Consider the following 19,785-nt stretch of genomic DNA (forward strand, 5'->3'; position numbering starts at 1 on the left):
ATTTGAACTCTTAAGTGTGTGCATGTGCATGGAGTAGCTGGAAATTGTTTTAATGAATTTTTCCATCACTGTTTTGTAATAGCTTTGAAAGAGCATAATTGAAACTCCTTGAATATTGCTAAAACCAAAGGTTGCAACTGCTCATTGTGGCTCAAGATTTCAGTTAAATTTCATATGTTCATTAGTTCATATGTGAATAACGTCAGTGTTCAAAGTGAAATGCAGTTTGTGCTGTCTGTTTTAACAGAAAAGGCTTGCAGCTATACCTGACCACACAGATGTTTCATTGAGCCCAGAAGAACGTGTACGTGCCTTAAGCAAGCTTGGCTGTAACATCACAATAAATGAAGACATTACTCCACGACGCTATTTCAGATCCGGAGTGGAGATGGAGCGCATGGCATCTGTATATCTGGGAGAAGGAAACCTTGAAAATGCCTTTGTTCTCTATAATAAGTTTATAACGTAAGAATTGCTCTGGGGTTATGGATATTGACCTGATTTTAATTTTTATATGGCATTTTAGATAATTTTGGTGAAGTGCTAGCAAATGTCTAAAAACTATAGGTTGTATTCAACTCATTCCTACTTAAGAGTAAACCCATTGAAATTTATAAACCTAAGTCATCATATCTATAAATTTCAATGGTTCTACTCTGGGTAAGCCTAGCTAGTGTTGAATACCGTTATGTGGCCTTCCCTAGACAACTTTAGAGCTCAATAAATATGCACTATTCATTTGTTACAGAGAATTCAAAACTCTTTCCTAAGGGTAGAACTTCTGTTACAGGGATAATCCATTTCCCAGCACACACAGTAATAATTTTGTACTTGGAAATTACAGCTTTCTCCAGCTAGCATGTGAGTTGTGCTGTGCATGCTGCCTGGAGTGTCATTGTGTTAGTGCCACAGAACCTGGTAGAAAATGTATTTGACATTAGTAGTGAAAAAACAACAGTAAGGACAACAGAAGATTTATCTAACTTTAAAGCTGACAATAAAGTTGAACTTGTCAAGGATTATCAATACCTCAGCACAGTCATTAACCAAAATGGAAACAATAGTCAAGAAATCAGAAGAAGGCTAGCACTGGGGAGGGTAGCTATTAGAGAACTAGAATAGGTCCTCAAATGCAAAGATGTATCACTGAACACTAACGTCAGGATCATTCGGACCACGCTATTCCCGATCTCTATGTATGGATGTGAAAGTTGGACAGTGAAAAAAGGGGATAAGAAAAAAATCAACTCATTTGAATTGTGGTGTTGGAGGAGAGCTTTGCGCATACCGTGGACTGCGAAAAAGACAAATAATTGGGTGTTAGAACAAATTAAACCAGAACTATCACTAGAAGCTAAAATGATGAAACTGAGGTTATCATACTTTGGACACATCATGAGAAGCCATGATTCACTAGAAAAGACAATAATGCTGGGAAAAACAGAAGGGAGTGGAAAAAGAGGAAGGCCAAGCAAGAGACGGCTTGATTCCATACAGGAAGCCACAGACCTGAACTTACAAGATCTGAGCGGGGTGGTTCACAGCAGATGCTCTTGGAGGTCACTGATTCATAGGGTCACCACAAGTTGTGATTGACTTGAAGACACATAACAGCAAAAGTGAAAAAACAATCCCCACCTGATGCTAGGGGTGCTTAAGGATTTCATTCAGTTCACATTTTTAAGCGATCAAACCTGATTCATACTTTTGGACTAATATACAGATCATAACAGTTATTCTTCATTTTTGACACTTCTCTGGATTTAGTGATGCAGTTCCCATTTCAAAATGTGTATTAAAATGCTTATTTTATGCCAAAACATGTATTTTAAGGTAAAATGTGTATAGAAAAACACATTTTCCTATGGCTTTTTAAAAGAAATTGCAGAATGATGCAGAAATTGGACAGAAGATGCAAAACTGATGTGAACTGAAAACAGACTTCCTTCCATACTTACCTGATCACCATGCCACTCTGTTAACTTTTTTAAAAAAAGTTTACCATTATTTTAAAAATATTTTAAAACTGTGCACTCAGAGATCAGGGGCTAGATGTTAGGGCAAACTTCAGACTGCTGTTGGAAACAGCAGCTCCATGTCTCCTCTGTCCTCCATAATGACAAGGGATACTCAATAAATCCAATCAGTCAATCAACATGTGGCATAATCTCATCACTCTGCAAGTTTCCTTGTCTTATCTCCACAATCATTCATTGCAACTTGTGAGAACGTAGAAACAGAATATGATGACATAATGTCATACATTGAATGTCCCTGACCATTGGCCACACTGGCTGGGTCTGATGGGTGTTGTAGCCCAACAACATCTGGAGGGCACCCTGTTACTTCATCCTGGGCATTTGAGGAAGGAAAGCTGTTTTCATGTTTGCCATATATTCTGTTTTCACCTTGAGAGTTAGTTATAGGGTCATCTACAACCTTCCAGTCTAATCCAAACACAGAAGGGCCTAAGATGAGACAGGGTCGTCTGACAAGACAGTAGCATCATATGCACTGCTGCAGTTGACTTCTGTTCCCTCCAATATGTTGCTATAATGCAGGTATGGGGAACCTTTGGCCTTCCAGATGTTAGTGAACTACAGCTCCCATCATCCCTTGCCATTGGCCATGCTTGCTGGGGCTGATGGGTGTTGTACTTGAACAACTGGGGCTAAATGTTCCCCACTATAATAGGCTGTGAAAACTCAGAAAAGTGTAGAAATGGCTTTGTGGCTGCCCAGTGGCATCTCAAAGCAAGGGTTCAGACTCTGGTTGCAGGCTTGTACAGGGCAACTATTTAATCATGCAAGTTGCATTTTGAGTACAGCTGTCTTCCTGAATTTTTTTACAGCACTTTTTATCAAACTCCTGCCACGCATCTTCAGGGAAGTTCACCAAATCCACACCTTAATAAACAGTCAATAATTACAGTGGCCACTATCACCATGACAACCATGCATTTCATTCTAGCAAGCACCCTCCACCAATGAGAAATGGCAGTATTTTGCTAGTAAAGGGTGAGGGGGAGCCTTGCTGCTGTTTCCCCTATTAACTCCATAAGCTACGCTGCCAGGTCACCTTGGCACACATCCCCAGCCTCTGATTGAGTGGGAGCCAGTTATGATATTTTTGGACACCTTTTGCACATGTCTGCCTTTTTCTTTTTCTCTCCATCTTGACAGAGTCTCTCTCCCTCAAGCCCAACTCTTTCCCCAGACTTAGCTGCAGCAGGGTGCATTGTGGCTGCAAACAAACTGCCTCTCCCACTGTTCTCTCATTCCCCCACTCTCCCACCTGCAGACTCAGTCTGAGAAGAGGAAGCAGAAGACTTGCAGCAACTTTCTCTAGTCACTCTTTCTATCCTGCCAAGGGGGCAGGAGCTGTTTAAAAAAATAGCAGAGAGTTGGAGAGTTTCTGCAAGGAAAGAAAGGAAATTTGGAGTGGACCTGTAGAGGGAAGGCTTGCATTCACTGGTCTTTTGACCTGCTATTGAAAATGGGTTCTTGCTGGTCTGTGCTCAGACACAAATGAAATCCTGTCTGCCTAAGGCAACAAAGTTAGAGAGTTGTCTGGGGTGGGTAAATAATTTTGCGAGCAGCTGCTGGGGAGGGGGAAGTGAGGGAGTCTCTGTTCTTAGGGCACATGCAAGCAAGGTGGGAACAGTGCTCAGTTTCAGAAGTACAGAGATGTGGAGAAGACATACCATCTATCATCTTTCACTGCAGTGAGGTGGGGGTGGGGGTAACTGGGCTGCATTTGCTCAGAGGAAAGGGAACACCACTGTATGTGTGCTTAAACATGCTCTTGTATATTCCTGCTGGCTAGCAGAAATTATTGTTGGCTACCAAGCCCAGCCACAACTTGTAGGTTGCTATTAATAAAGAATTTCAGGATGAATAGGAGAAGCTTGAAGCTCAGTAGTAAGTCACATGCTTTGCACTCAGAAGGTCTTAGGCTCAGTCCTCCAGTATCAAGGCTCACAGGTATTTGGACTGGGAGGCATTTATCTACAATTTGGGGATATGCTTTTAGTTGGAGTTCAGTTGAAGTATTCAGCACTGGCCTAAGGGAAGAGACAGCAAGAAATGGGAAGGGAAGGATTGAAAGGTGATGCCAATTTACAAAAGAGATGCAGAATGACATAGTGCTTTGTGTTACTTTTAAACAATAGGTAACAAATATCTTCTAAAAATAACTGGCTATAACTGAGAAACGCATTTCTTCTGGAATGTGAATGTGTGTGGCACTACAGAATAGTAAACCATTTCTGCGTTTCAGCCTTATCTGAGCCAATTGTAGAACTGCAGTGTTTTACTTTAAATCTCAAAGATACAGAACGCTGCTGTGAATCAAAAAGGAACATTACATCCAGCCTCATAATGACTTATGCAACCTGCTTTTTGTCCACAACAGTAATATTGTGGATATTCATCAGACATGCAAGGGGGAAAATGTGTGTCTCATTTTCTAGTTTGTTTGTAGAAAAGCTGCCCAGTCATCGAGACTACCAACAATGTGCAGTTCCAGAAAAACAGGATATTATGAAGGTAGAATTGCTCTTTTTAAATAAATAAATAGATCTGGCATTTCAAAGCACTTCTTTTCTTTCCATGAACTAATAACAGCACCCCTTCTGGGGTACTTGGGCCCTAGAAGCTGCCCGAGGGCCAGATGACTTCACTAGCATGCAGTGTTAAAGTGCAAAGTCAGGATTTTGATCTGTAAGAGCTCTGCTTTGAGGATCAGACATTATATATTTTCTTCTGTGAGCCATTTTTACCATGGCAGCACCATTATGACCTTTAGAATCTATTGCTAGCACAACAAGGGCAGTTAAGGCCCAGGGAGAGTAACCTGCTGTTGAACAACCCTCCAGCCATGTTGGGAGAGGCGCTAAAGCTGGTCCATAGCATTGAGCGTTAATAAATTGTTTTGCATTTAATTTTCTGCTAATAAATGAATTATATTAATGAGATCTGGCTGGTGATATGGAGTGGGAGGAAAGCAAGTATTAATATGCACACATAAACAGATTGTTTTTTTAAATTTAATTTTCTCTGACAAAGAAACTAAAGGATGTAGCATTTCCAAGGACTGATGAACTGAAGAAAGGGTTGCTAAAGAAATATAATGCCGAATACCGGAAATATATGCAAGACAAGGTAAATCCCATCAGAACAAATGTATTTTAAAAATGCTTAATTATACATGCACACAGGCTATGCAGCCATAGCCAGTACTTAATACTGAAATACTGAAAGTTTGGCCAAGAATCACAAGAGTAGAAGTGTGACAGCTCCCTGGCATCTTTCATTTTTGAGAGCACTCACTGCCAGTTCTTGTGCATGCAGGGAAGAGGATTGTCTTAGGGTGTTTATTTTCCATGCCCAAATTATACATGATCATAGCAATCCACTAAATGCAAATCTCCAATTTTCACTTGCGAAATGGAATGCGACGGAAAGGGCCAAAGAGCTATGCAGCCAGGAAGAATATTAGACGGTTAACCCAACAGTCTATCTCTTTAAGGTCTGGGACCAAAAGTGAGTCCAGTGGGGGGAAACCACAGGCAAAAGGTGGATTCAGCATTCCGCCCCATAAACCTTGACCTTTAAACTACACTTTCTTCCACTTTTATACTGGGCAAGTATTAAAACAAGTGGATCTGCCATGTCAAGTGTAGCTTGAACCATAGCAGGCCTGCTCGCCTTTGTTTGGCTGTTGATCAGATATTTTTCATGTAATATATTTTCCAGAGCAAATGCAAGGCTGAGTTACTGAAGAAACTAGAGCAGCAGAAATTGATTGAAGCAGAGAAGAAGCGGATTGCACAGATCCGTCAACAGCAGCTGGAAACAGAACAATTTCAGTTCTTTGAAGATCAACTGAAGAAGCAAGAATTAGCCCGTGATCAGAAAACAAAGGAGAATTCAATTACATCTGAGCAGACTGATGGGAGCATGTTATCATCGTGCATTGCAGCACATCTGAATAATACTTTCCCTGCAAACAAGAGTGATGCCTCTGCTGGACAGTCTCCTCTGATAAGTCGGTCCGTAAAGCCAGCTGCCACACTAAGTGCTGTTCAGAGTAAGAAAGCTCCTTCTTTTTGTCTAATAGGCCTCTGCTTCCTATGTTATTGCACAATTAGGATTTTTAGTTAATGTTTGCAACAGGTGGCATTCCATATAAATCAAAATAGATTATTGAAGATCTCACCTAAAAACCTACAAAATTCCAATGATTAAAATTCCAAGTAATTGAAATGTTACCACATGGAGTATGTTCTGAAACTCTGATATATACGCACACATCCACATGTATCTTTTATCTGGTTAGCAATGTGTTTCCATATTTTAAAGCCCTGATTGGTTAGTTTATCCTTTTCTGGATGTGGTGCTCAGTACAGGTTGCCCAATTACTTGTTCAGCCCTCAGTTTGAAATGAGTTGCTTTTCCCCTAATGAGAAAATCCATGAGCATAGAATTATTTTTAACCCATCAAAGTTATCCAAGACAGTACCTCACTCATGGTATGGAAGCCATGGTGCATGTTGTGGTGTGTATGTATTTCTGGCTTGCAGTTCCCTCAAATTGTTACGTTGCTCAGGAGAAATACTTGGTTTCAACTAATAACTGCACTTTACTCTGGAGTGTTGTTATGTTTCCTACCTAGCCCTTCAGAAACCTTGATTCTGGATCAACTTTTCCCAGAATTCTCCTTGCTAAGAGTGCTCTCCTTCAGCTCTTGCCCAGTTGCTGAAGGACACTCTCTACTATTGTATGACACTTCCATAACTCTCAATAGGTGTTCCTTTTGAGTCCAGAATGGGCTCATTTGTACTATGATTGTCTTATTTATTTATTTATTTATTGTACTTATATACTGCCCCATAGCCGACGCTCTCTGGGCGGTTTACAGTAACTTTGTGCAATATACATTCTTCTGCTGGGGCTTTTGCCTGTTGGCAAAATGGGCAGATTTTTAAAGCTGCATATTAAAAACCAGTTCTTCGTGAGGATTTGCATTCATAAATAAACTTGCCTTCAGCATGTGTGCATTTAATATGGCATTGCTACTATTGAAGGCAGTATGCTTCTGAATACCAGTTGCTGGAAACTGCAGGAGGGGAGAGCGCTGTTGTGCTCAGGCCCTGCTTGCGTGCTCCCCATTGGTATCTGGTTGGCCACTGTGAGACTAAGATGCTGTATTAAATGGGTCAATAGCCTGATCCAGCAGGCTGTTATGTTCATATCTCTCTAGAACAGCAAACTGGTCTCTGGTGACTGTTCCCTACACACGACAAATTAATTGCCTGCCTCATTTGGTCCCATTGGCCATTGCTAGAGTTCTTTTTTAAGGGACAAGTCTCTGCACGTTTAACCACTGCAAAGCAATTCAACATCTTCCAGTTAAGCTCTTCCTGGCATTGAGCTGCAGTAACTATAGGCCACCTTCATGAATAAAAATCAATGCAACTTATCCAATAACAGATAAAAATACAATTTCCAATAATAAAATAAAATGGATTACAAGACTTTAGTAACGCACAAACATGAATAAAACTAGCAATAACAAATACACATCCAGCTGTAGAATAATATACAAAATTTGTTTACAAGTCAATCAACCCTAAGGAACTCAATATCAGCAGGAACTCACAAATAAGCCAGTAAAATAAGTCTTCAATGCCTTTCTTAAAACCTGAAGTGTAGTAAGCTGGCCGTAAATTCCAAAGTTGGGGGACCATCATGAAGCAAGTGTGACATGTGGATGGATTGTTGGAATTGGGCATATGATATCCTCAAATATTCACAAAGATTACTGGGTAAACCTCTTGGGGGGGGTTGTTTTGTATGTTTTTTATTCCAGGCATTTATAGTATTGTATCCTTTCTACAAGGAATTCAGGGCAGAAAACATGGTGTTTCTCTGCCATTATACATCTTCTCAAGAACCCTGTGATGAAGGTTAGGCAGAAAGAGAGTGACTGGTCCAAGTTAGCTTCATGGTGGGGCAGGGATCCCAACCCAGATCTTTCTGTTCCAATTCTGATCAACTGCACCACATTGGCAAATGCTAAAATGGAGATAACAAATAAGCAAAAATGTGGCAACTCTAGTAGCTTTTCAGCCTATATAGCTTGTGGTATTTTAGAAAAATTTCAGCTTCTTGTTACACAAGCCATTTGCCACAAGCAGAGAACATCTAAAGGAGGCACAGAAGAAAATGGTTGCTACAAGCAGGACAGCCACATGCAGTGACGTGATATCTACCCTGAATGCTGACTATTGAGAAGTAAGCCACCCCAAATTGAATACGTACACAAGTCAGTCAAGTGCTTTGTAAACTGAATTGTATAAGAGCATTTTTATGCCATAGACCTCTGCATAAATGACTTTCTTGCTCTCTGTTTGTTAGACAATGTGGCTGAAGGGCTGCGAAGTGTGGTTCTGCCCAAGGATCTTTGTCACAAATTTCTGCTGCTAGCAGAGGCAAATACAGTAAGAGGAATAGAGACATGTGGAATTCTCTGTGGAAAACTGGTACAGTTGAACCTTCACATTTGTATGGGGAAGGCACTTTTGATATTACTGTATTTTCCTGTAATGAACTGATAACAGAGCAAAAGCAGATCTGGCTACCAGTTGTTTACCGGGCCCAATTCAAGGTGTTGGTATTGACCTTTAAAGCCCTATACGGTTTCGGCCCAGTTTATCTGAAGGAGCGCCTCCAGCATCACCTATTATGCCACCTGACAAGATCAGTCGCACAAGACCTTCTCTCGGTCCCACCAGTTAGGACAGTGAGGCTGGTGCGGACCAGAGAGAGGGCATTTTCGACTGTGGCCCCCACCCTCTGGAATTCCCTTCCTTTCGATCTTCGCCATGCCCCTTCCCTGATTGGTTTCCGCCAGGCCTTGAAAACCTGGCTGTTCAGGCAGGCCTACGGGACCTCTGGGGTGGCTTATTTTTAATACTGATATTATTAATTATTGTTAAGATACTTGTGGTTTTATTGTATTTTATTGATGAAATTGTACGTCGCCTAGAGTGGCCGTTGATTCGGCCAGATAGGCAACTCAGAAATAAAATTTATTATTATTATTATTAAGTGTGCTGTATAATTGCCTCTATATAAAATAGCTTTTCAGAAATTCTTACTGAACTGTGGTCTGCTGTTTGCCTTTTTCTTTTTCTGGCAGAAGTTGTTGATTTTAAGCAATAGGAAGCATATAACATAATTAACTCCTCCTTCTCTATACAATTAGGATCCACTAAAGGACTTTTTATGGATTTTTCTGGTTTTCATGAAACAGAAATGAGATTTTGTTACAGGAAAACTGATATTAAAGATAGTAGAAATTAATGAGGCAGCATATCAGATTCTTTTGTGTGAGCAGAAATTCTACCAAGTATCAAAATATATTATTGCTTGGATTTTGCTTGTCTGCCTAAATAGTGTATGCTGTTCTAATGTTCACTTTACAGCAATACACTGTGAAGTGGTATCCGAAACATGGCTGCGGGTCCGGTTCTAAAGGGCGGCCAGGTGGGGCACTGGCCCGAGGGCCCCTGGAGCTACAGAGGCCCCTGAAGGGCCCCTCCACTCCCCTTCCGCGGATCGCAGGATCGCAGAGCCACGGATCGCAGGACGGGAGGAGCTTCCGAACCACCCACCATCCCAACGTTTCACCTACCTTTCTCTCTGCTGTTTTTTGCAGTGCGTGCAGGGTTGCCATCAATCAATATGGCAGCCGAGGTTTCTGTAAGGGGCTGAAGCCTCTGCCGCCATCTTGGTTGATGGCAGCAATGCATGCACGTGTGTGCCACCAACCAAGATGGCAGCAGAGGCTTCAGCCCCTTAAGGAAACCTCAGCCGCCATCTTGATTGATGGTAACCCTGCGTGTGCAGTGCACACAGCCAAAAAAAAAACAGCGGAGAAAGGTAGGTGAAGTGGGGGGATAGCAGGGGTATGGCGGGCGGCTCAGAAGCTCCTGTCCTGCAATCTGCGCTCCTGCCATGGATCGCGGAGGGGCCTAGGGCAGGCTGATGTCCAAGGAATCTGGCATGCTTGGAGCCGGCCCTGCATGGCTGATAGATAAACTACTCAGCCTGGCACAAAAGGAAACACACAGATATTAAAATCATATAATTGGGCTAATAAGATAAACATACTGCACTGAGAACCCATTGTTTTCTATGTTTACTGAGAAGTAAATTGTACTCCCAAGTAAATGTGAATAAGATCGCATACTATGAAAAGGTAGTATTCCCACCCCCCAAGCTTTATGTAGGAATAGCACCCACTGGCTGTAACTCAGTGGTAGACCATGTGCTTTGAATGCAAAAGGTCCCATGTTCAATTTAGACATGTGATGGTCCGGCGGGAAAAAACTGGAAAAATCCAGGAAAAAACATTTTTATTCTTTTTCCCCCCAAAGCATTTTCGTTTGCATTTTCCTGAAAAAAAATTTTTTTAAAAAATGGGGGAAATTTTTTTTTCTTGTTTTTTTCTGGGTCTTTGCATTTCTAGTTCCGTCTCAGGCATCGCCAGATAGGACTGGAGAAGATTATTGTCTACAACCTTGGGGAGTCATTGCCAGTTAGTTTAGTTAGTTCCGAACTAGATTTGACTCATTATAAGGTAGCGTTCCATGTTCCTTTGAAATATTTTTCCAAGTATGTAACATGTAAATATCAATATTGACCTCAGTCATTGCTGTTTTGTCTGTTCTGCCATGAATCTTTGAGCCCATGTATCAATTGATGTAAATTAGCACAGCAGTTGTGAAATCAATAGTAAAAATTGATCCAATTTATAATGACGGTGATTCTGGGGGATGAAGTTCAGTACTTGTTCAAAAAGCTATCTTCCTACACTTATGTTTTACAGACCCATAATGAATTCACTATTACTCATGTGATAGTGCCAAAACAGTCTGCAGGGCCAGACTATTGTGACATGGAGAATGTGGAAGAGCTATTCAGGGTTCAAGACCAACATGATCTCCTCACTCTGGGCTGGATCCATGTACGTATACATAAATATGCTGTGGATCTCAGTGAAGAAATAGGCAGAAGACGTTCCTTACAGAAACAATCTTCTTGGTAAACTATGCTAAGGATGTGCAATGGGATTTTTGTTTGTTTAAATGCTCGTTTTGTTTTTTATCTTCATTTTAATTACATTTGTTTCATATTACCTTTATTTTAATTTTAATTTTTTCCATTGATTTTGATGGAGGCTCATCCTGTCATCTTCTGACTGTTACGCAGCACATGAACCCACATTTGTTTTTTGCATTCATTATTGCTTTATGCTTGTTTTAATGGAAGAGTGTGCATTCATTTGATTTTTCATTCATTTTTAAATGAATGTGCTATGCCTGTTTTTCCTTAATCTTTCTGCTACCCATTATACATCAAGTATTCTATAGCCTTTGGATACTGAAAGCTTTCAAGAAGTATAGATCTCCCTTTCCTTTTGTTGAGTAGCTCCTGAGATCTCTTATGCCTGCAAAGAAGTGCTTATGATGGGAAGGCGGATTGACTGTTGTGTTAACTCACAGTCCAACAACTGTAACTGTCATCTGATTTTTTAAAAAAATCCTAGTTTAGTGATTTGACATTTCCTCCTATGTGATAGGAAAGGGCAAATGTATCCTTTAAGAATTTTTCTATAGACCTATATTAATAATGCATTTTAAAAATGTTCTCCCTGATTAATTAGGACACCATTATTTGGGACACCTTTTGACTTAATTTTGATTTAATCAATTAAATGTTGCAGCTCTAAGAAAAGTAAATTATACCAGCATTGCAAGAATATACAGTAACTGTAGGCAGGTGTAGACACTGATGAACAGAATTAAAGCCTTCATGCTATGGAATGTAGCTCTGACCTTGAAAGCAAATGCTTTCCAAGCATATTTCCAGCAAAAGAAAGTAATGCACCCTGGTTTGCCCAGTCTTTGCAAATCTTAGGCAAGTCTTCCAATAATGGAAAAGGTGGTCCTCATTTCTTTCTGTACATTAGTCATGATGTTAACTGTGTGATTGCAAAGAGTTTTCAGAATTTAAATAGCAACCACAGGAGCATAGCACTCAGGACTTTCCTCCTACACTGCAGTTCTGATGAAAATGATAGTGCTGAAAATGCACCTCATGCACACTTTCATATGGCCATTTGGACCCTGCATAGGAGGGGACGTTTTCAGAGCGTTACCATTATGCCATGAGATGGTACAGGGAGGTGAGGTAACATCCTTCTCTCCACAGTGGTCCAATGGGAACAACATAGTGTGGTTCCCAGGGGCATTGCTGGTTGTTGTTTTTCAGGATGGCTGCCCCATTGGGGTGAGGTGGGGTGGGGGAAGAGTTAAACTAATCCTCCCAGTCCATCACAGACCTGATCCTGACTGCCCCTGCCATGGTGACTACTACTTAAAATTTGAGAACTAGACCCATTAATTGTATCACAGTTAATATCATGTCTAGAATGACCCTGATAAACCAGGCTACTAAGCAAATATTTCAGTGTATATTGTTTGAGTCTCACTTTCATGTGAGTAGAGGCAAGCACACATGTTCCTAAGGCCTGCAGCTCAGCATATGGGATTTTATCAGGCTATCTGTGCATATTCCACCTGGTGAATAGCACAGTTTAGGCCCATATTGGAGTCTTACGGACTTATTGTATGGATCCATACAATACAGAACATATGCAGAAGTGGAATTGTAATTGTTTAATTATGTTCAGCTTAATCCACACTCAACATCAATGCTCAGCAAATGTTCTGAACTGTGGCACAGATGATTTTGTCAGTTGGACATGTGCCAAAGCAGTCAGAGAATCACTTCAGTATGTGCCAGACACTGCCTCTCCCAAATATTGCTTGGTGGTTTTCTTAGAGGAAAAACTGCTCTGGGGAGGCGGCTTTTTGATTGTCAGAAGCAATTAGCACTGTGCACTGCTTCTTCATTTACAAACAATGAAGACAAAGCCCACCCTAACTTGCTCAGATATTAAGAGGTTTTATGCCTGACCAAAGAGAGCCAGTGTGGCGTAGTGGTTAAGATGTTGGACTACAACCTGGGAGACCAGGGTTCGAATCCCCACATAGCCATGAAACTCACTGGGTGACCTTGGGCCAGTTACTGCCTCTCAGCCTCATGAAAACCCTATTCATAGGGTCACCATAAGTCGGAATTGACTTGAAGGCAGTACATTGACCAAAATGATAGGAGTTCTGTATGCACCCCAAGTAGCTAACTGTGCCAACTGAATTAAATTTTCTGTTTAGTCATTTGTTATTCCTCTCTCCCTCCCCCATTTCTTAAATATAGTTGCATGGGCAAAAGTCTTACTTTTCTGTTTCTTTCACTCACCCACTGTACTTTAGGTCAGCTGGTAACTTTCAAAAGGTACATTTGCTTTGGCTGTGAAGCATTTTCTTCTATTGGTCGTGACTGCAGTCCTATCTGTTTGATTCTATACAATTCTATAAATACATTCAAAGCAGGAGACCATCTAGGGAGGCGATTGGACCCTTGAATGATAAGGGAGTCAAAGGTGTACTAAAGAACGATAAGGAGATTGCAGAGAAGCTAAATGAATTCTTTGCATCTGTCTTCACAGTGGAAGATATAGGGCAGATCCCTGAACCTGAACTAACATTTGCAGGAAGGGATTCTGAGGAACTGAGACAAATAGTGGTAACGAGAGAGGAAGTTCTAGGCTTAATAGACAATATAAAAACTGACAAATAACCGGGCCCAGATGGCATCCACCCAAGAGTTCTCAAAGAACTCAAATGTGAAATTGCTGATCTGCTAACTAAAATATGTAACTTGTCCCTGAGGTCCTCCTCCGTGCCTGAGGACTGGAAAGTGGCAAATGTAACGCCAATGTTGAAAAAGGGATCCAGGGGGGATCCCGGAAATTACAGGCCAATTAGCTTAACTTCTGTCCCTGGAAAACTGGTAGAAAGTATTATTAAAGCTAGATTAACTAAGCACATAGAAGAACAAGCCTTGCTAAAGCAGAGCCAGCATGGCTTCTGCAAGGGAAAGTCCTGTCTCAGTAACCTATTAGAATTCTTTGAGAGTGTCAACAAGCATATAGATAGAGGTGATCCAGTAGACATAGTGTACTTAGACTTTCAAAAAGCTTTTGACAAGGTACCTCACCAAAGACTTCTGAGGAAGCCTAGCAGTCATGGAATAAGAGGAGAGGTTCTCTTGTGGATAAGGAATTGGTTAAGAAGCAGAGAGTAGGAATAAACAGACAGTTCTCCCAGTGGAAGGCTGTAGAAAGTGGAGTCCCTCAAAGATCGGTATTGGGACCTGTACTTTTCAACTTGTTCATTAATGACCTAGAATTAGGAGTGAGCAGTGAAGTGGCCAAGTTTGCTGATGATACTAAATTGTTCAGGGTTGTTAAAAAGGGATTGCGAAGAGCTCCAAAAAGACCTCTCCAAACTGAGTGAATGGGCGGAAAAATGGCAAATGCAATTCAATATAAACAAGTGTAAAATTATGCATATTGGAGCCAAAAAACTGAATTTCACATATACGCTCATGGGGTCTGAACTGGCGGTGACTGACCAGGAGAGAGACCTTGGGGTTGTAGTGGACAACACGATGAAAATGTCGACCCAGTGTGCGGCAGCTGTGAAAAAGGCAAATTCCATGCTAGGGATAATTAGGAAAGGTATTGAAAATAAAACAGGTGATATCATAATGCCGTTGTGTAAATCTATGGTGCGGCTGCATTTGGAATACTGTGTACAGTTCTGGTCGCCTCATCTCAAAAAGGATATTACAGAATTGGAAAAGGTTCAGAAGAGGGCAACCAGAATGATCAAGGGGATGGAGCGACTCCCTTACGAGGAAAGGTTGCAGCATTTGGGCTTTTTAGTTTAGAGAAAAGGCGGGTCAGAGGAGACATGATAAAAGTGTATAAAATTATGCATGGCATTGAGAAAGTGGATAGAGAAAAGTTTTTCTCATAATACTAGAACTCGTGGACATTCAAAGAAGATGAATGTTGGAAGATTCAGGACAGACAAAAGGAAGTACTTCTTTACTCAGCACATAGTTAAACTATGGAATTTGCTCCCACAAGATGCAGTGATGGCCACCAGTTTGGATGGCTTTAAAAGAAGATTAGACAAATTCATGGAGGACAGGGCTATCAATGGCTACTAGCCATGATGGCTGTGCTGTGCCACCCTAGTCAGAGGCAGCATGCTTCTGAAAACCAGTTGCCGGAAGCCTCAAGAGGGGAGAGTGTTCTTGCACTCAGGTCCTGCTTGCGGGCTTCCCCCAGGCATCTGGTTGGCCACTGTGAGAACAGGATGCTGGACTAGATGGGCCACTGGCCTGATCCAGCAGGCTCTTCTTATGTTCTTATGAAGGAAATAACATAGATAGTTGCTAGAAATTCACATAACAAGCCTGCAGTGTAACAATGGTTTTTCCTTGATTCTATTTTGACCTTGGTTTGTTTTTTTAAAAATCCATTCACTAAGTAGACATCTTTTTCTTTCTTTCTTTCTAGACACATCCAACACAGACTGCATTCTTATCCAGTGTTGATCTTCATACACACTGTTCTTATCAGCTAATGCTACCAGAGGCTATTGCAATTGTTTGTTCACCAAAACATAATGAGTGAGTTTTCTTTCTTTCTTTCTCTCCCTTCCTCCAATTCTCAGTAATGTTAGCTAGCTTCTTTACCTTATTGTCTCTGTACTCAGTCATCTACAAAATCACTTTTCAATGCCAGATAAAGTGAAGGGAAATAAGGTTGAAGTAGAACTTTTGTCCATAGCCATAATGCATTTTGTTGATTTGTATCAGCAATTTTGAATGGCAATTTTTTTCAGAGTACTTCTTTACTATTAAATATTTTAATAAATCTCTTTTCTAAATCTAAATTTATTATTTAAATTTTACAAACTTTGATCTTAACTATATTATAGCTATATTTATAACAATAGACTTATATTTTTAACATTTTTATAACACTTAACTATATTTATAACAAAGTTTGTAAAAATTTGAAAACAGATCAGTGTGGTTCATGCTCACTTTCAATCCAAATTGCAATCCCTTTTGACAAATACTAGGAGTGGCTATCCACACATAAGGCTTAAGAGACCTCCCCATGCTTTCAAAGATGCACAGTTTAGTATAGTAAGTCACTGCTAGAAACATGAGGTCCATGTGCACCTTGCATATACTTATCCAGCCTTTATTCTTGCATGGGTGCAGTTGACTGAGTTGGATAATTTGTGGTATAGGTTTTTGGGTTTTATTCATTTTATTGGTGGAACTGATATGTTACAGGCATATTGTTTATTCTTCGCTGAAATTTTTAGTTTGGCTCATTACTGTTATAGGGAATGGAAAATAAAGTAACTGGAGATGAACTTTATTTCAAAGAGTAAATGTACAACTTAAACATACAAAGTTGCCTCATGTGGCAATGGACAATTAGTCCATCTAGTCCAGGATTGCCTCATGTGATTGGCAGAGGCTTTCCCCAAGGTTTCAGGCAAGTCTCTCTCCTTGCCTTGACACTTGAGAATCTTTTAATTGAAGATGCCAGGGATTAAATCTGAGACTTTTTTCATGTAATGTAGAAATGTATTCAATGTTAAGTTATGATTAGTTAAAAAGGAAATTATTATTTCTGACTGGTTTATGCGAGTTCTGAATTTTCCACAGCAGGACCTGCTTTGATATTACTTTACTCATTGTTTAAAACTACAGCAATTCTCAAACTTGTTTCCCCACGAACCACTTGAAAATTGCTGAGGGTCTTGGCAGGCCACTTAATGATTTTTCTGCCTGTTGTAGCAATTGTAGTGTACAGTGCTAGATATCATTAGTTGCGTTTGTACTGTTTCTTTGATTTCTTATATTGAATTTTGTTATATTACACTTTGAATTCCATAGAACAGCCTTTCCCAACCTTTTGGTCCCCAGGTGTTGTTGAACTCCCATCAACCCCAGCCAGCATGGCCATTGGTCAAGAATGATGGGAATTGTAGTCCAGTAACATCTAGAGACCCCAAGCTTGGGAAAGACTGCCATAGAATTCATACTGCAAGTGTCCTTCACAGACAGTTCTACAGATCACTTAAATGAAGTGTGTGGAGCACTGCTGGTCTACTGACCACAGTTTGGGAACCCCTGATATAGGAACATAGCTGCAGTATTACAAGATCTGTATCACATGTGCCCAAGATGTGAGGCAACAGTTGAAATCCTATGTGATGCAACTGTACTACAAAAGTGACCTTTTTCATCACAGGGTACCTTGCAAAATATCTTATTGTCTGGTGAAGCAACCCTGTCACCTCACATCATGCAGAGTTCTGCCTGTGCAACATTTATAAACCCAAGTGGGAGGAGCTGGATTACATATGAAGGTGTTTTAGTTACTGTGACACATGCCTCTTCTACTGCTACTACTACTACTGCATAGAATTGAGCTTTTCATGTCGTAGTCCTCAGGTGTGATTTTAAATTGAAACAGTCCTCTGGCAAACTTCATAAAGCTTCTTATACCTCTGCATCTGATTATTCACACATTATGAAGATACAAATTTGTTGCTACGTTCTGTAATATTTTCTTTGCTTTCTAGCACGGGGGTCTTCCGACTTACTAACGCCGGCATGTTGGAAGTTTCTATATGTAAAAAGAAGGGTTTTCATCCCCATACCAAGGATCCTAGGCTATTTAATGTAAGGATGCACGTTACTTTCGAGGACTTTGATTGAGTATGTATGGTTGCATGTACATCCATCATTATGTCTTGTAGTAGTGAATTCCATTGTTTTAACTATGCATTGTTTGAGGAAGTACTTCTTTTGCTTTTCCTGAATCTCCAAACATTTAGCTTCATTGGATGATCCCATATTCTACTGTTATGATAGAAATAAAAACTTGTACCTATCCATTCTTTCCACACCATGCATATTTTTATACACTTCTATAATGTCCCCAACCTCATTCACCCTTTTCTAAATGAAAAAGCTCCCAGTATTGTACCCTTTCCTCACAGGGAAGCTGTTCTTAATGTGTTTCCATTCTGTGTGTCCTCCTCATTTGCCTCTGGAGTTCTCCTTATGCAGAGCTCACCTGGAAAGATGGAAAAGGGAAATGTGAGCTTTCCTTTCTTTCCTGGAATTAATTTTACTTTTCTGGTGAGGAAGAAGCTTAAACTGCATAGTTTTATAAGTGTGTATTTTCTGCCCAGCTCGTCTGAGCTAGAAGAAACTAAAATAAGAAAGAGAGAAATGAATGAGTTAAAAAATTATCTTCCATGCCCCCCCCATTTTTCCTGTTTTTGGTCAAAATTGTATGGACAAAGCTGAAAAACTAATTCTCTGACACCACATTCATCAACCCCTTTCCATAAGGCTGTAGAACAATGCATCTGGACTTACATTGACAAAGATGTGATTGAGCATGGGGAACTACTGCCTCCCATTTGATGGGTGGCTTACAAGAGAGGGCAAGGCTGAGGAGGGAAACTGCTAATTGTGAGCACCAATTGGCTCCTCTCCTCAGGGACGGCACTAACCCCCAGGATAAATATCCTTCAAGGAATAAGCTTTCATCATGTGCTGTCTTTTAAATGGTGTGTTCTTGATTGACTTCAGAGGTTGTTTACATCTTGGAGCAGATTTCCTACTGACATATATCCATGATTGATTTGGTGTCTTCTTTTGCAGATATGTAAACACATAATTGGGAAAGATGTAAAAATAACTGTATTGGATCTGAGGTGATATGGATGGAAGAACAAAGCCTTCTTCGAATCAGATGCCGAAAGGAGAACATGGCTACCAGATTTTACTACAGTGTTTTCCAGAAGTTACTGACATTTTATATTTGTACATTTTATATTTAATAATTTGATATTTATTACCCTTTTCCATTTTGAAGTAATTTTGTTCTGTCAAGATTGAGTTCATGGTGGCATTCAATCAGTATATATTATTATGCTGAAATATTATGATAATAAAACTTGAAACAGTGATAGTTACAGAACTTTTGCGGTGCTTGATATTTTTGTATTGGTTTCTATGACTTTTTGAACTGTTTTTCATTTTATTTATTTATTTGTGAATGCTCACTTATTTAAAAATATGACTACTGAATGTTCTAAGAATCCAGACCTTCCCACTTTTATTTTCAAAATAAGACCATAGAATCTACTGTAGTGTGCACCAGATGATCCTTGGCCCTAGCCACATAGCTGTAGTAAGGGCCTACTTGGAATTCTAAGGGAGACGAGTGTTTAATCCTGAAGACATAATGACTTTCAAGTAAAAATACTTCTCTCCCCTTCCTTCACTGCCATAGGCCTCCAAGCTCAATTGTGAACTGTTTTTAGATTTATACTGTAGGGCCCTGCTTCTCAGTGTTCTGCTAATGCGGGAGCTCCCTGAACTCCAGCTGATCATGCCAGAGGAGGGGAAGATCAGCTGTAGCGTGCTACAGCTGATCATCTCCTCGGGGACGGTCAGACTCCCACACTCCAGCTGATCACGCCTGAGGAGGGGAAGATCTGATCTTCTCCTCCTCTGGTGCAATCAGCAGGTTAGATTCCAGACCCACTGCACTACAGCTGATCCGCTTTCGGGAGGTTTTCGCTTTCTGGCAAGGGTCTGGAACCTAACCTGCCGTATGAGTGGGGCCCTACTGTATCACACTTTTCTTCCAAGGATCTCAATGCAGCAGGCATGGTTCTTTTCCCACTCT

The 19,785-nt window shown here is 40.5% G+C and overlaps 1 protein-coding gene across 9 annotated transcripts in view; it reads left to right on the forward strand.

Annotated features, from left to right (window-relative positions):
* Positions 1 to 19,054, forward strand: part of STAMBPL1 (STAM binding protein like 1) — a 34,040-nt gene extending 14,986 nt beyond the window's left edge. For 3 of the 9 annotated variants that reach the window (XM_061635417.1, XM_061635416.1, XM_061635420.1), the window contains 9 exons: positions 248 to 465; positions 4,472 to 4,547; positions 5,067 to 5,162; positions 5,757 to 6,090; positions 8,421 to 8,545; positions 10,897 to 11,034; positions 15,565 to 15,677; positions 17,660 to 17,759; positions 18,753 to 19,054. In XM_061635417.1, coding sequence (XP_061491401.1) covers positions 248 to 465; positions 4,472 to 4,547; positions 5,067 to 5,162; positions 5,757 to 6,090; positions 8,421 to 8,545; positions 10,897 to 11,034; positions 15,565 to 15,677; positions 17,660 to 17,759; positions 18,753 to 18,809 — 1,257 coding nt within the window. In that variant the 3' untranslated portion in view covers positions 18,810 to 19,054. Of the gene's footprint in view, positions 1 to 247; positions 466 to 4,471; positions 4,548 to 5,066; positions 5,163 to 5,756; positions 6,091 to 8,420; positions 8,546 to 10,896; positions 11,112 to 15,564; positions 15,678 to 17,659; positions 17,796 to 18,752 lie in introns of those variants that run through there. The other 6 variants (XM_061635423.1, XM_061635424.1, XM_061635418.1 and 3 more) reach the window with 5 other exon arrangements.
* Positions 19,055 to 19,785: the final 731 nt, after the last annotated feature.

This window comes from Rhineura floridana, chromosome 7 (genome assembly GCF_030035675.1).
Source record: "Rhineura floridana isolate rRhiFlo1 chromosome 7, rRhiFlo1.hap2, whole genome shotgun sequence".
In the NCBI taxonomy this organism is placed as follows: domain Eukaryota; kingdom Metazoa; phylum Chordata; class Lepidosauria; order Squamata; family Rhineuridae; genus Rhineura; species Rhineura floridana.